The sequence below is a fragment of the Puma concolor genome, chromosome C1 (assembly GCF_028749965.1).
Source record: "Puma concolor isolate L17-30 chromosome C1, mPumCon1.1.hap2, whole genome shotgun sequence".
NCBI lineage: Eukaryota > Metazoa > Chordata > Mammalia > Carnivora > Felidae > Puma > Puma concolor.
Genome location: NC_141674.1, coordinates 31004947 through 31019664, shown reverse-complemented (window position 1 = coordinate 31019664; position 14718 = coordinate 31004947). Strand labels below are relative to the sequence as shown.

At 54.5% G+C, this 14718-nt stretch overlaps 2 protein-coding genes and 1 long non-coding RNA gene across 4 annotated transcripts in view; 2 read left to right on the top strand and 1 right to left on the bottom strand.

The window, feature by feature from the left end:
* Positions 1-14718, top strand: part of MYCL (MYCL proto-oncogene, bHLH transcription factor) — a 103520-nt gene that overhangs the window by 49975 nt on the left and 38827 nt on the right. The gene's annotated exons all lie outside the window — the stretch shown is intronic.
* Positions 430-12701, bottom strand: MFSD2A (MFSD2 lysolipid transporter A, lysophospholipid). Of its 2 annotated transcripts, none has more exons than XM_086716580.1 (14): positions 12444-12701; positions 10824-10955; positions 9245-9369; positions 5094-5217; positions 4881-4959; positions 4367-4524; positions 3871-3961; positions 3630-3751; positions 3312-3395; positions 2801-2884; positions 2590-2702; positions 2038-2181; positions 1770-1946; positions 430-896 (listed from the first exon to the last, which is right to left on the bottom strand). In XM_086716580.1, exons 1-14 carry the CDS (start codon positions 12534-12536, stop codon positions 833-835), a joined length of 1590 nt encoding a protein of 529 aa, XP_086572706.1. In that variant the 5' UTR covers positions 12537-12701; the 3' UTR covers positions 430-832. The 2 variants fall into 2 exon arrangements, with proteins under 2 accessions (XP_086572706.1, XP_086572707.1); XM_086716581.1 differs by having other exon boundaries at positions 10824-10952.
* LOC147577940 (uncharacterized) lies at positions 12575-14364 on the top strand. Its single transcript, XR_015254627.1, has 3 exons — positions 12575-13038; positions 13922-14056; positions 14156-14364. It is a non-coding gene; the product is annotated as an uncharacterized LOC147577940 (long non-coding RNA).

The window sequence follows — 14718 nt, the reverse complement described above, 5'->3', positions numbered from 1 at the left end:
GCAGCCTGTCTGTCTGACAGCCAGCAGGTCGCTCTCAGACACAGGGGAGTGGAGAGTGGTGGTTAAGGTCCCAGAGTCTCACAGACCTGGGATGATATTTCAGTACGGTAACTCTTGGCCATGTGACCTTAGCCACGTCCCTCTCTATACTGGAGCTCAGTTTTCTTCTCTTTAAAGTGGAATAGTCCTGACATAGCAAGACAGCTTCAAGGATTGAGGGTGAACACCAACAAAGTGAAGGTAAAGCCTCCACACTGTGCCTGGTACAGATAGGGGTTTAGTAAATGTTAGCCGATGCTGTTATCACACCTCCAGACACATTCTTCCCCACCGGGGCACCTGCAGCTTAGTGTTCCCTCTCACCATCTGCGTCTTGGCACAGAAGGGGTCAGGGCAAAGTGGCCGAGGGCAAAGACAGAAACAGGAACCTCTGGTTTCCAGCTTTTATCAAAATTAATAACATTAATAGCTCACAGACATATACATACACACACATTGCTATGTACATGGTCATTAAGTTATTAATTAGTCTCTGTATAAAACGTTTCCACATTAGTGTTCCGGGCTAGGCCCGATCAGTCCTTGGCATATTCACAGTAGCAGCCCCGGGGCTTGGCCCCATGGGCAGGCAGATGTGAGGCAGGTGGCTGTACGAACAGCCCTCCCCGTGGCAGGCACAGGAGGTATCCTGGACCACTTACTCTTGAGTCTTTGGCTCCCTTCCTGGCACCTGGAGACCAGGTATTCAGCGATCAGGCAAGTAGGTCCTGATTTCTCCTGTGGTCCGGGACCCAGGCACTGTGGATGGTGGCTTCGGGCAACACAGCAGACCCTAGAGGATTCTGGCCAGCTCTGTAGAGTCTGTGTCAGAGCAGCCAGAGCTGCTGGCCTCTTCCCTGCAAGAGCCGAAGGAGACGGGTTGGAGGAAGCATCCTTACCCCTTCCCTGTCCCTAACTGCCTTGTGCCTTGTTCCGCATAGGACCTTGGCCCTAGTCTTAGCCAGCTGTCAGGTGTGTTTTTACACAGTTCACAACCAGTGCAACTGTACAGGTGAGTCTAAACTATAGGATGTAGACAGTTTGCTCACTCCCTCTCTCAATCCAGAAACTGCCGGTTGGTCTGTCTGCAACTCTCATTGCCCACAGGGTACTACTACAAGCCCTGGAACTATACTTTGGACTTGGGCTGGCATGATTCACTTGACCCTGCCTTCTGGTCTCCCGAAAGGCAGGCTCAGGCCACACCTGAGACCCTGCACACCAAGAGAGCTGTGAAGAATACAGGCCGTGGAGTGAGAACGTCAGGGTGCAAACCCCAGTTCTACTCCTTATCAGCTGGGCCAATTACTCTTCCTGGCTAAGCCTCTGTTTCTTCATCTACCAAGTGGGAATTGTAGGAATCTCCTGACACCTGGGGTTGTTGAAGAACTGTAGGAGATCATGAATGCCCATTCCCTAAAATGTAAACTCCACGAAGGCAGAGATTCTGTTTGTTTCATTCACTAGAGCAATGCCGGTCACATAGTAGGTTTCCAATAAGTATCTGTTGAATGAATAAATGTAAAACCAGCCAGCACAGTGACTGGCATGCAGCTAAGTATCAGAGAGATGTCAGCTGACATTATTATCAGTCAGCAGTGAGAAGGGGAAATAGAGCAGGAACCATTGAGGGAAGATGGGCAGGAAGTTAAGTCAGGATTTGGCCACAGGAGGCACGAGCTGAGGGGTTAGATTGGATGATGCCCCCTCCTCCACCCCCCTGCTCTCACCTCAGAGCCTGCAAGTCCTTCTTGTTCTGCCGCCGCTTCTCCTCATCAATGGGGTACAGCTTGAAGAGCAGCAGGCCTAGCAGGATGAGGACTATGGGGGCTATGGTCACCAGCATCTTCAGTGTGAACTTGACACGTGCCGGCTGCGAGCAGCCACGGGTCTGGTACCCGGCAAAGCTGTGGGACCCAGTGGTCAGGGGAGTGGTGAGGGCAGGGCACCTGGGGCCCAGCCCTGCCCAGCACTGCTCCAAGACCCCACCCCACTCACTCAAGACTGAGGGTGGAGATGCCCAATGAGACTCCAGAGGCGAACTTGGTGAAGAAGACGTAGAAGGAGAAGAAGATGGGCTCAGTTCCATGAGACTGGGGCTGCTTCAAGTGGAAGTCGTCAATGACATCAGGCAGCATGGACCTGCGGAGTGGTGGCAGCCATGAGGACCCACCCACCCAGCACTCCAGGGCCCCCGCTAGCCCACGTGGCGCCTCTGTGTCAGTAAGAAGAGGTGGCCCTCTGAGACCTTGTAGGCCCAGGGCACACAGCTCCGTGAAGTTCACAACTTCGTGGATGCTGCCCCGGTCTAGGCGTGCAGCTTGGTAAGTAGAGTGCAAACCAGATTTAAGCCCCCCATGTCCCATCCTGATTAGGTGTTTTTGCACAGTTCACAACCAGTGCAACTGTACAGGGAAGACTTGTTCTACCCCCAACCTGGACCCACAGAATGGTCTGCAGGAGAAGTTCCTGCGGAATTGTCCCCAAGGAGTTTCAAAATAGGGGCTAGGGGGCTGGGAAACATAGCCAGGTGGGCCTATATACACTCACCAGGGTAGTAAGAAGGCCGCTGCTACACTGATGCCGGCTGCCACGGCTACCACGTATGTGATAATCAGATTACTCTTCATGAAGGCCACCAAGATGAGAAATGGCACTGCTGACTAGGAGAAGGGGTGAGTACGGGAAGATGGGTCAGCCTGGAGACTCCCACCAGCAATCCCCAACCCAGTCCGGGCCCTACCCCTTCAGCCCCACTCACTGAAATCCCAATGTATACTGCTGTCTTCTTGCCATATCGGGTTAGGAACCACTGCCAGATGGGAATGGTGAATGTGGCCGAGAGCTGGGGATGCACAGTAGGGGGTGAGGGAAGTGGGTTAGTCATGAACCCCTGTTGCCCTTCCCAGGACCTCAAAGAAACTCCTAGCAGCCAGATGACACCATCTGGGCAGTAAGAAAGCTGACAGGCACCACTGACGGCTCTCCAGGGGAGCCGAGAGCTAGTCCCAATCTTATCTCCTGCCTTCTCTGAGCTCAGCTGAGCATAGCTTCTCAAAGTTCTTGGTTTCTGCTATGTTCTCTACCGGAATATCTTGCCCCACATCTTTCACAGTCCTATCTAAGCAATTGTAGGTCAGATCCAACTGACGATTCTGAGATTCCTCCCTCAGCCCTCCTAACCTTAGTCGGTCCGGGAAATATCCTCTGACTACCCAAAGAACCATCTAGAAGTCCAGGCTGCCTACCCACCCTCGGGGCCCCACACACACCATGATGGCCAGGAGCAGATTCTGGAATTCATTTCGGAAGCCCAAGGTGTAGGTGCAAAACAAGGCGAAGTTCCCCTCCACCAGCTGGGGGATGGGCAGCGTATAGGAAAGGAAATGTAAGGAAAGACATGAGGTCAAGGCCAAGGCTTCCCCATGTTCCAGAGACCTCTGCTCACCCCACCCCCAATCCATCTGTCCCTCAGGCTTCGTCACTGAGTCCTTGTTTTACCCCACCCCTATTGCACTCCCCTCAACCCCCACTCATCCACTCCCCACCACTCCCTGCTCTCAGGCTGAGCATGTCAGGCCCCCACTCACCATGAAAGCCAGGGAGGTAAAGAGGAAGCCAGCAATAAGTTTGACATATGGGCCATGGCTCATGACCAGTCGGAGGCCCCGAAAAAAGGACATCGGCTCAGCCTGCTGAGTCTCATAGGGTTCTGGGGGCCAGAGGGGACAGTGAGGAAGGAGCAGAGACACCTCCCAAAGCCTGAGGCCCAGGCAGAGGGACAAAGCCCTGCAGCGCTGGGGCCTGCACCGCTCCCCAGGGATCCCTCACCTCTCTGCTCCCGCACGCCCAGGGTGAGGATGACAGCACAGATGACATAGATGGAGGCAATAACTCCTGCCGCCAGCAGGTATGCATTTTGCTGCAAAGGGGATAAAGGCAACATAGAGACCATCAGTCTGATCTCATCCCAACTCTCAGCAGCTCCACTCCGTGGGCCAGTCCCTTCTCTGGGGCCTGTCTCTACTGGTGAAGTGGGAGAACTATCCTGGGCTGGCTGCTGCTTCCCATGGCTAGGCAAAGTCCAGAGGAACAGAATGTTAAGAAGCCAGGCTATGGAGTGTGAGAGCTCCCCCAGATCTAGTTTCTGTAAATCACTAGTTCTATGACCCTGGCCAAATTATTTAGAATTATCAGAAATTATCAGAAAAGTGGGCATATTAACAGTTTGTAGAGCAAATGCCCAATAGTCACTATGCTGAGGATGACTGCAAACTACCCCATTGTGCCTCATCTCCCCAGATCCCTGTGCAGCCAAGGGCCTCACCGTTTCTTTGAGTGAGGTGGCGCTCTGTGTGTGATTGGTACCTTCCGAAGCCAGTGCAGAACCATTGGGGTCCTGGAGGCAAGGCGTATCCGCTTGGCCCACGATTTGCCCCTGGATCGCTGTGCCCAGCACGGTGCCCAGTACCTCCACGGTCATTCCTGAATGGTAAAAGGGTCCTTTGGAGGGGCCTTGTGGCTTGTAGGCCCCCAGGGAGGAAAGTCAGGTGGACAGATGCCCAGTTCTAGCCCCAGGTGATGGTAGCAGCTCCAGGAGGGTAGATACAGGGTGGTGAGGCAGATGACGCCTTGGCCTAACCTTATGGCCTTGCTTTGTATGACCTCTGGCTGGCTAGTCCCTGCACCTCTCTGTTCTCGCCAAAGCAATAAAAGGATCAAGTTATTTTTGAGATGGTTTTACACCCACTCCCAGCAAGGGAAGAAATGTGGCGGGAGGGTCAGGAACAATAGACCCACGGTCCCCGGTGGATGGATCAGTGGGCTGGAGAGAGACTTACGATACGCAGTGGCAGAATCCCGCTCACTCTGCTCTGTGCTGATGAACATCGTGAGAGCTGAGTAGGGAACGTGGAAACACTGGCATGGAAGAGAGGCCCTTGACCAGTCAGATGATGGACAGGCAGATGTGGCTTTGGGCACCAACCCTGGAGGCCCCAGGGACTGCCCTCATTCCTCCCCACCAGACACCCAGGGGAGGTGCCCACACTCACCGTGACCAGTGTCTCAAACAGGCAATAGAAAAGCAGGTACCACAGGGCCTGGCCCTGTGGGAAGTCAGGCACGAACCAGATGAGGAAGTAAGCAATGATGGCCAGGGGTGTGGAGAAGATGATCCTGAGGAAGGGGAAGGTCTGAGTAGGGGCTGGATGCCAAAACTCCAGGATCTGGGCCCCAGCCTGGACTGCTCTGTAGTCCCACAGGGTGCCTGCCGGGAAGGAAATTCCTCCCCCTGAATCTACCCACCCCAGGGTCTCTGGGAAGAGGCTAATGGCCAAGCCCGGAAGGGCTGACTTCAGCAGTGCCCCTGGACTGAAATCCTGAGCACGGAGCAGGAGGTCAGACCCTGAATCTTGCCTACATCTCCCCAGTGGAGAGGGCTCCCGAGGCAGGGGCTTCCTATGGGCTGGGGGAACTGAGAATGGCAGCTAACCCTCGGGTAGTAGGGTGGCAGGGAGCAACCCCAATACCAGTGTTCTTACGCGCACACACATACAGTCAGCACACATACACACACACTGTGGGCACACACACAGCGGTAGGGGAGGCTGACTCCAGGCGGAAGGACTGGGCTTAGTGAGATAACTATAATGGGGCGTAAACATGTGCCTTCCCACTTGTGCATTCTACACCGTCGCAAAAGCGGTTAGACCTCAGGAGGGACCGACTGCATGTCATTAGTACACACAGGCAGCAAAGAGCAGCGGCTAAAAGAAACCCCTCTGGAGCCATACTTCAGGAACCCAATTCTGGCTCTACCAGTGACTATAAATACCTTACAAGTTATTTAACTTCTCTGAGGCTTATTTTCTCATCTGTAAAATGACACTAGTAACAGCACCTACCTTACATTCCACATTTACTCAAAAGATATTCAAGTGCCAGCAACGTGCTAAGCACTATTCTTATCACTTAGGATGTTACCAGTGAACGAAACAGACGAAAGCTATGGCCCTGGGGGATCTTATATTCCAGTTGGCAAATGAAGAATAGGCATCATTTAAAAGTTATATATATTATTCAGCCTTAAAAAGAAACGAAAGTCTGACACAGGCTACAACCCAGATGGACCCTGAGGACATTGTGGTAAATGAAATGGGCCAGACACAAAAGGATAAATATTGCATGATCCTGTTCTCAAGACGCCTAGAGTAGGTGTTCAGGGACAGGGAGTACAGTGGTGGTTGCCAGGTGCTGTGGGGAGGGTGGTATGGGAATTATTTTTTTCATGGGGACAGAGTTTCAGTTTGGGAAGATGCAAAAGTTCTGGAGATGGATGGTGGTGATGGTTGCACAGCAATGAGAATGTACTTGATGATACTGAAGTGTACATTTAAAAATGGTTACAATGGCGGGGTGGGGGGTGCCTGGGTGGCTCGGTTGGTTGAGCGTCCGACCTCGGCTCAGGTCATGATCTTGCGGTTTGTGAGTTCGAGCCCCGTGTTGGGCTCCGTGCTGACAGCTCAGAGCCTGGAGCCTGCTTCGGATTCTGTGTCTCCCTCTCTCTCTGACCCTCCCCCACTTGTGCTCTGTCTCTCTCTCTCTCTATCAAAAATAAATAAAATGCAAAAAAAAAAAAATTTTTTTTAAATGGTTAAAATGGCAAAAGTTTATGTTATGTGTACATTTTACCACAGTTTTCAAAAGGTTATGTATTAGAAGGTGATTAAGTGCCATGGAGAAAAGAAAGCAGTCTAAAGGGGATTAGGAGTATGGGGGTAGAGGTGACAAGAGCAGACAGGGTAGCCCTCACGGAGGTGCTGATATCTGTGCCAAGACTCGGCTGAGAGGAGGGAGTTGGCCTTGAGCAGTTGTCTGAGGCAAATGTGTGTCGGGCAGGAACAGTCAGTGCAGAGGTGCTCAAGCAAGTTTGAGGAGAAGCAAGGAGGCTACTGGGGCTGGAGTGGAGTGAAGTGAGCACAGGAGGTGGGATTAGGAGATGGGGTTGGAGGACATGGAGTACCAGGTCATGTCCTTACAGGCCACCGTAAGGACTTTGGTTCTATCTCATAGAGTTGAAGTAGTTTTGAGACTTTAATAAGTTGATACTAAAATGTAGAACAGTGCTTGGGACATAGTAAGTGCTCACTGTGACTACCACACCAGAAAGCCCAGCGGGAGAGTACAGGTCCATGGCCAGGGAATCAGACCTCAGGCTCAGCCCTGCTGCATCCCAGCCTGCCCTTGTGACCCTGTGGATACTTTGCCTCTCACCACGTGGCCTTGGGAACTCCAGGGAGAGTGTCTGTCAAAGTCTTCCTGGTCGGAGGGGTGGATGTAAGTGCTGGCTAAGGGCAGGGGCTGCTCTGAGGCCTGAGAAGATAGTGGGCCACAGGGCTGATGAACCCTGAAAGGCGCGGCCTCTACCCGCACCACAAAAAGGGGCTGGGTTCCGGGCCTGAGGGACCTAGGTCCTGGCTGTGGTATGGACCAGGAGGAGGTCCCGTAGCCTACACAAAAGCCCCTCAGCCCCCCACTGATCCAACGTGCGCTCAGACACAGGGGTGGAGGTACCATTCAAGAAGTATCACCCAGAATTACCACCCGAACAGGTGAGGACATGTACGCAGACACCGTGCTAAGTCAGAAACCTGCCTGAAGGCCCCTCAGCAACTTCACCAGGCTGGCTGCCACACCTGCCCAGCTCCAGGCCCTCAGATCCTGCTTCCCACAGGGAGGGCCTCCTCTTTTCTCCCTCTCTGCCCTCCCCCCTCCTTCCCGAATCCACGCGTCTCCTCGGAGAACAAGGGCTCCTTCCGTCAGCCTTCGTCAAACACTCCTTCCTCTCCTTTCGCTGAGAAGCTGAGAAACCGAATGTGACTGGAAGTAACCCAGCTGCTGCCGCCGGCCACCGCAAGGGGCTGTCCAGGGTAGCTCTCTCCCATTGGCTGTGCCTCATGAGGAGATGTGGCAGCAGAGCCCCACCTCCCACAGGCTGCCAGGGACTCGGGTCTGGGGCCCAGCCTTGTGGGCTGGCTCCTACCTGGGCGGCCTGTCCAGGTGAGGCGGATGGTCCTGCCTTGCAGCCACCCCCATCCCATCGCCATCTCCCTCCCCCTCCCCCTCCCCACAAATCCACCCCCCCCCACCCCCCCACCCCCGCAGCCCTGCAGCCTGGATCAAAGGCCCCAATCTGGGCCTTAGCCAGGGGCTGGTGCGATTGTGGTGGGAGGGGGGCCTCGTGGGAAAGGAAGTTGTGGGGGTGGAGTGGGAGCTGTGGGAAGAGCTTTGAAGGCCGGAGACCAGGTATGGGCACCCCTGGGGCAGGAAGGCGCCCATTTGAGCCTGGATGGGCTGGAGATGAAAGGGGTATGTCCACCCCCCTCCCCCCACCAAGCAGGATGTCCTGGAGAGAACCAGAGCTCCAGACTGTCAGCTGGTCCCGTGTGTCTCTCTTGGCTGTGTGATCTGTGGTACTACCTCCCCCCACTTTGCCCTATAGCCTGAGGCTGAGTAGTGTAGGCTTTGTATCAAGGGAAAAGGTAGTTTACATCATCCAAGGGGCCAGAGGTTATGGTTCTGCAAATCCCATTCTTGGTATTACCCTCCACCCTTGACCACCAGGAGCTACTCTGAAGGGGTGCCAAATTATACATTACTTAATATGTGCCAAGCACCGTTCTAAGTACTTTACATATAAAAAAAATTTAATCCTCACCATAAACGCATGAGATAGGCATAATTATTATTTCCATTTTGCAGATGAAAAACTTGAGGCTCAGAGATGTTAAGTGATTTGCCCAAGGTTGCATAGCTGTGAGTGGTGAAACACAGGCAGGCTGGCTTCCGAGTATAACCTCTCAACCACTATGCAGCACTATCTCTGCCGCTATAATGACTGAGGGGGAGGAGTTAGAATTCCAGCTTCGCAGGAGGGAATGGACTTTGGGGAGCAATGGGGCCTGGTGTAGGGGAAGCTGCTCAGTCTGGCAATTTAGCCAGCCTGGGAAATGAATTGGCAGAGCATCCATCCCAGTGCCCATGCCTGGGGCAGCTGAGGCCTCAGCTGGGTTTCAACACTCGGTTTTCTGCGTCATTTCTTCTCACCCCCCAGCCTGTGACAAGTCAGATGGAAGGATCAAGAGTTAGTGGGCATGCCTGAAGCCCTGCCTTCTGCCACCTCAGAGGAGCCTCTTTTACTCACCAGGGCATGAGGCGGCCCAGGCGGGTCCAGGAAGATTTGCTAATGCAGAAGCCCACGAGGGGGTCTGTGAAGGCATCCCAAGCTCGGCCCACAAATAGGATGATGGAGGCAGAGAAAGGGTCCACCTGGAATGGGGAACAGGTAAAAGGTGACCCCTTCATCCTTCTACTCATCTCAACCCTCGATGGTAGGCAAAAGCAGGGCCTCCCTCCCCATCTCAGCCAGGCCCTTGGGACTCTGGGCTGCTCTCACTCAGGCCTTCATCATCTTCTCTTGCCTTGTTCATAATGATAACAGCTCCCTGATAGCAGCCAGTGCAGAGTGCCTTAGAAGTTTTCCCAGATCTGCTCCCTTATGTACTCCCTTCCACTGCCCTTGAAAACACTCCCCATCGACTAGAATGAATCCAGAATCACTTCCTTGCTTCCCTCTCACAGCCCTGAGCGCCAAGCACCTGGTATCAAAATGAGCATTTGCTCATTTGACTACAGTGGGCCTCAACTTCCCCATCTGTATAATGGGAGTTATGATCCCTATCTTACAGGACTGGAGTTAAGATCCCTGTCTTACAGGTCAAGCTCTATCTTGGATGTGGAAAGGAATCTTTAGATGCTTTTAAAAAGTGATCTGTGACTATCCACTGAAGCCATCCCCCTCCCTGCAAACCTTTTAGGCCTAAATAGTTTCTCTGGACTCTTCCTTACATCCATCAAGGCTCTACTATATTGCTTTTGCTCCAGGAAATAGGGAAACTGGTGGCCTCTCTCACACTGTAGTTTCCCCAAACTGACTCTCCCTAACCTCACACTCATGAAGACAATTCTATACTTTGATTGCAGGTTCCTCATATTTGTACCCCACTCAGGACCCAGCCCATGGGAAAACTAGCTGCTTGAAAGAAGTTACTTGTCCTTTCTGGGGCTCAGTGTTCCCCACCTAGAAATGGATACAATGAAGATGCTTTGCCTGCAGTGGCTGTTGAGCCTCCCACTCTCCCATCCAGACAAGGTGAATTCTCAGGATGCCAGGCTGCTGGCCAAAGCTCAGAACAGAGAAGAACCCTGCTTCACCCTAAGTACCTCTCTCAGTCAAAGACCCTGTGCACTGGGCGCCTTAACCTAGCTCAGCACTTGGGGGCCTCTCTGCCCACTGACATGCCTTGGCCTCTCAGGTGAAGGTGGGAAACAGCTTATGTACAAGCCTGGCAACATCTACCAGCCCCTGAGCTGGGCCAGCTGACTGTTGTCCAGCTGGGGACATGGTGTGCCAGTCTCTTCTAAGAACAGGGTCACCAGCAGGCTCCATTCTTTCTCACACCACTGTCTGCCCCTCCAGGCTCTGTTGCTCTTGCCAGGCAAGGAGAAGTTGCCTGACCTTGCCAACTAAGACTCCTGGGGCAGATAGACTCCCCTGCTGAATACTTTCCAAAGCAAGCCTTCTTATTTCTTATCTACGGCTGACTCTGAGAGGCAGCAAAGTAGGGATTCCCAGTCCCATTTCACAGATGGGGAAAACTGAACGTATCTACCCTCCCACCTCAGGATGCTGGAGGAGCCCTGGTGGGCTCAGCCCCACTTACCTGAGCCACATCCAACAGGTAGATCTGCAGGAAGAACCCCAGGGCACAGCCCGTCACCTGGTAGGGGGCCCCCCCAACTGCATAGCAAAGCTTGTTGCAAATGGACAACTGTTGTTTCTTCTTTGGTTCCTTCTGGGAAGAAGAGGAAAGGATGAAAAGAGACCCAGGATCCTGGCCTCCATCCTAGAAGGTTCCAGAGGCAGGACCATTCTTCTGATCCACTCTGCCAGGAGGAACAAGTCTACCTTGCCCTGTTCCCACCCAGGGTGATCTCACTTCCTACAAGAAAAGAAAGGTATTCTCTATCTTAGGAAGCTGGAAAAGGGGATTCCATACCAAGGAAGTGGCCCCTAAGCCACCCTACCCCCAGATTCTGAGTTAATTTAGCAGCCCACCGTTCCTAAAAACAAAACAAACAACAACAACAACAACTTCCCGTAGGGTTCCAACCATGCTCTGTTCCAGTTGGAGGGGGAGCATGCTCCAGCAGCAGACCTGTGGACCTGTCCCCACCAGGCACCACCAACCGTCACAACCTGAAAATCCTCCGGCTGCCAAGAGCTGCCTAAGCCCAGCCCCTGCTCCCGCCCTAGTTCAGAGGCCAGGACCCACCTGCCTACTGGGTGAGGGGCCCAGCCCAGCTGGCTGGGGGCACAGCTGTTCCTTCCATCTGTCCCAGAGCGACCCTGGCCCCTGTAGTCAGCCAGAGCTGGAGGCAAACCCGGGAGCTGTCCTACCCTCCCTCTTGCTATTCCCCATCCCCAGTTCCTAGGGAACCTTGGAGAGGGGAGGAAAGGCCTCTAGGTACAGGGCTGGGCCCTATCTGGGTGGGGCACTAGAGAGATTGAGTTTGCCCAGGAAAGTGAAGATTACTCATATTAGAGCATAATTGCTCCCCCCCACCCCCACCCCCCACACACTCCGCTCCTTGCAAGGATCACTTAATAAAACTAAAAGGAAACGGCAGTCACCTCCCAGGCAGATACCTATTGCCTGGGATCTCCCCCTGGAGTCGCCTGATTCAAATGGGTCCTTCACTAGGTCCAGAGAGCTGGGGATGGGGTCGAAGGTCAGGACACGCAAAGCAAGGCGCGCTCATCAACACCCACACTCACACAAGGGCCTCTCTCTCGGAAGTGCTGCTCTTTTAAGAGCAGAGAGCCCTTGTTCTTATGAATGAACTTGAGCGGCCCTCACCGCAGAGTTGAGGTGCCAGCGCAGGCATGTGGGGGTGGGGAGTAGGGGCTGAGAGATGGGGAATTAAGGGGAGTTTCCCGGATTTCTGGGGTCTCTGGCTTCCAGGGCGGCAATCCTAAACCGCTCGTCACAGAAGAACGGAAACCGGCTCTACACAGCCAGGCACCACGTGAAGCTGCCGGCGCGGCCGCTCGGCGGAGAGGCGGGGTGGGGATGAGCAAAAGGGGGCGTCTACAAATCCTCTCCATCACCCCCTGTCCCCAAGGCCGGTACCCCCCGGCCCTCCCCTGCCACTGGGCTAGCCTGTCCCCGGCTAGCCCGAGGCGTCCGGAACCAAACCTCTTCCTCGACGTCCCCATCTCAGCTTACTCTCACCCCTAGCCCTCCGCCCGGGGGGGGGGGCGGTGAGGGGGGGGTCCTCACCTTCACCTGGGCCGGCCGTTCAGCGGCTTGGAGGATGCCGGTGGGCAGCAGCCCCGCCGCGGAGCCGCTCTCGGAGCCCTCTCCCTTGGCCATGACCCGCGGGCCACGCCGCCTGGGACCGGAAAGCCGGGATGCGCCTCTGCTCCGCGGGACTCCGCTCTGCTGGGACTCCCGTCGTGGCCGCCGCCACCGCCGCCGCCGCCGCCACGGCCGCCTCTCGCTAGTAAACCCGGCAGGCGGGCGAGGCGCACACTCCCCTGCACGCCCCCTCGCGCCTCTTAAAGGCCCGGCCCTGCCCACTCTGATCCAATCGCCGAGCCGGCTGCCCTGCCTGCAGCCAATCTCCTCGCCCGCCTGGCGGCTCTCCCGCCTGCCTAAGCCTCCCAGCCTCTCTGCCACTGAGCCACGTTCTCAAAAGCCGGCATCCGGCTGCGCGTGCTCCTCGCAAATCCCGGAGAAGACCGGGAGACCCACCTGACACGCACGAGGAAACTGAGGCCTAAGGCTGGAAGGGACCTGCCCGAGGTGCCTCAGAGTGAGTTCTCCCTGAGTCGGGCCCACGGCCGGTGACTTCTGACCCCCACGGCTAGGAAAGGTAGGGGCTGGGAAGCCCACTGCCCGCCCCCCCCCCCCCCCAAAATCAGGAGTCAGGTCGTGCCTCCCTCTCCTCCAAACCTGGATGGAGGATGTAGCGCTGGCACTTCCAGTATCGATGTCCCTCTTGCATCTCCCAAGACTGACCATTCCCTCTTCCCAACACTGGCTTCTCTGGGGCCCGGGGCAATGGGGGACAACGATGACGTATCGCAGTCACTGCCCCTGCTGGCAGGGAGCTCCCAAGGTGTGCAGAGGAGACAGGACCAGCCCCCCAGTACCCCATGATAGTAACAGTGGCCTTTTATGGAGAGTTTCCTCCGTGCTTAAAATGATGTCATCCAGTCCTCACGGCAACGACATGGGCACGGTATTATCATCCCCATTTTATAGCTGAGGAAATGGAAACTCAGAGAAGTGAAACAGCTGTTATGTGGCAAAGCCAGGCCTGGCAGGTTTGTCCCTTTCCAGAGCCTTCTCTCTTAACGGCCCTGCTCTCTCTCAGCAAAAATTACCAGGACGCTAAATGGGGTATATGTGTTTCTCCAACAAAAAGCCCTAGGAGATGTTACAAAACTGCAGTGGCACTCTGGGTTGAAACAATCAAGGAAGGATTTGAAAAAGAGAGAACTGAGTAATCTGGTCCTTGAAAGAAGATATCTAGAAGGGCATTAGTCTGGAACAGCTGCCAAACACAGATCCAGAAAACATGCTTTTTCTACCACCTCTGGGTCATCACCCCCAGGCTTCCCAGACACTCAAGAGGCTGGGGAGGGGGCATGGGGGTCAGTTGCTCTAATTAGTGAAGGGGATGCTGGGATCTCAAAGGCCACTTTCTCCCGTTCCTGTGATTGCTGTGCTTCCACTCCTGTTTTCTTTCTTAGGCTCTCTGATTGATTGCAGGGAGGAGAGATGAGGTCTGGCTACCCCAGGATGGCCACACCAAGCTTCCTCATATGCCCCAGCAGCTCCCATCTTGGCACACAGCTCTTGGTCACTGCTGAGCAGACAGAGCCAAAGTGAGACAGTTGGATGCTGTGAAAAGGGCACGGGCTGACCTCCCATGGCTCCACCAGGAGCTGTGTGACACTGTTCTTTCTGTCTCTTCCCTTCCCCAGGCTTGAGTTGGCTGTGGTGGATTCTGATCCGTCCCAGCCCTAAAATCTTCACTCCTGTAGCATCACACCATATCACAAGTGATTTAGACCCCCACCCCCAGACCATGAGCTCCAGGAAGACAGGAACCACATCTTTTTCCACTGCTGTGTCCCCACAAACTAGCTGGGATCTGACTCATAGAAGGAAACTAATAAATATGTGTTCAGTGGTGCATGCTCAGTCTTCCTCTGGTACAAGCACAGGAAGAGCCCATCTGGGAAAGCCTCAGGCTCCTCCGTTTACTAGCTGCATGGCTGGTCCTGAGCAACTCAGTTACCCTCCCTGTATGTAAAGTGGAGATAGTAACAGTGACTCCCTGGTAGGGTAGCTTTGGGTATGAAACAAGAAAATGCCCAGGAAGTGCTTAGCACAAGTACCTGGGAGCTGAAGCCGGACTGGTCCCCCTCCTGGCCGGATTCCAGCCTGTCAGTGTAGCAGTGCAAGATTCCAGATATGGCCTGACCATGCCAGCACAATAGACCTATTATTTCCCCCAGTCTGGACGCGACACACTGTTAATGCA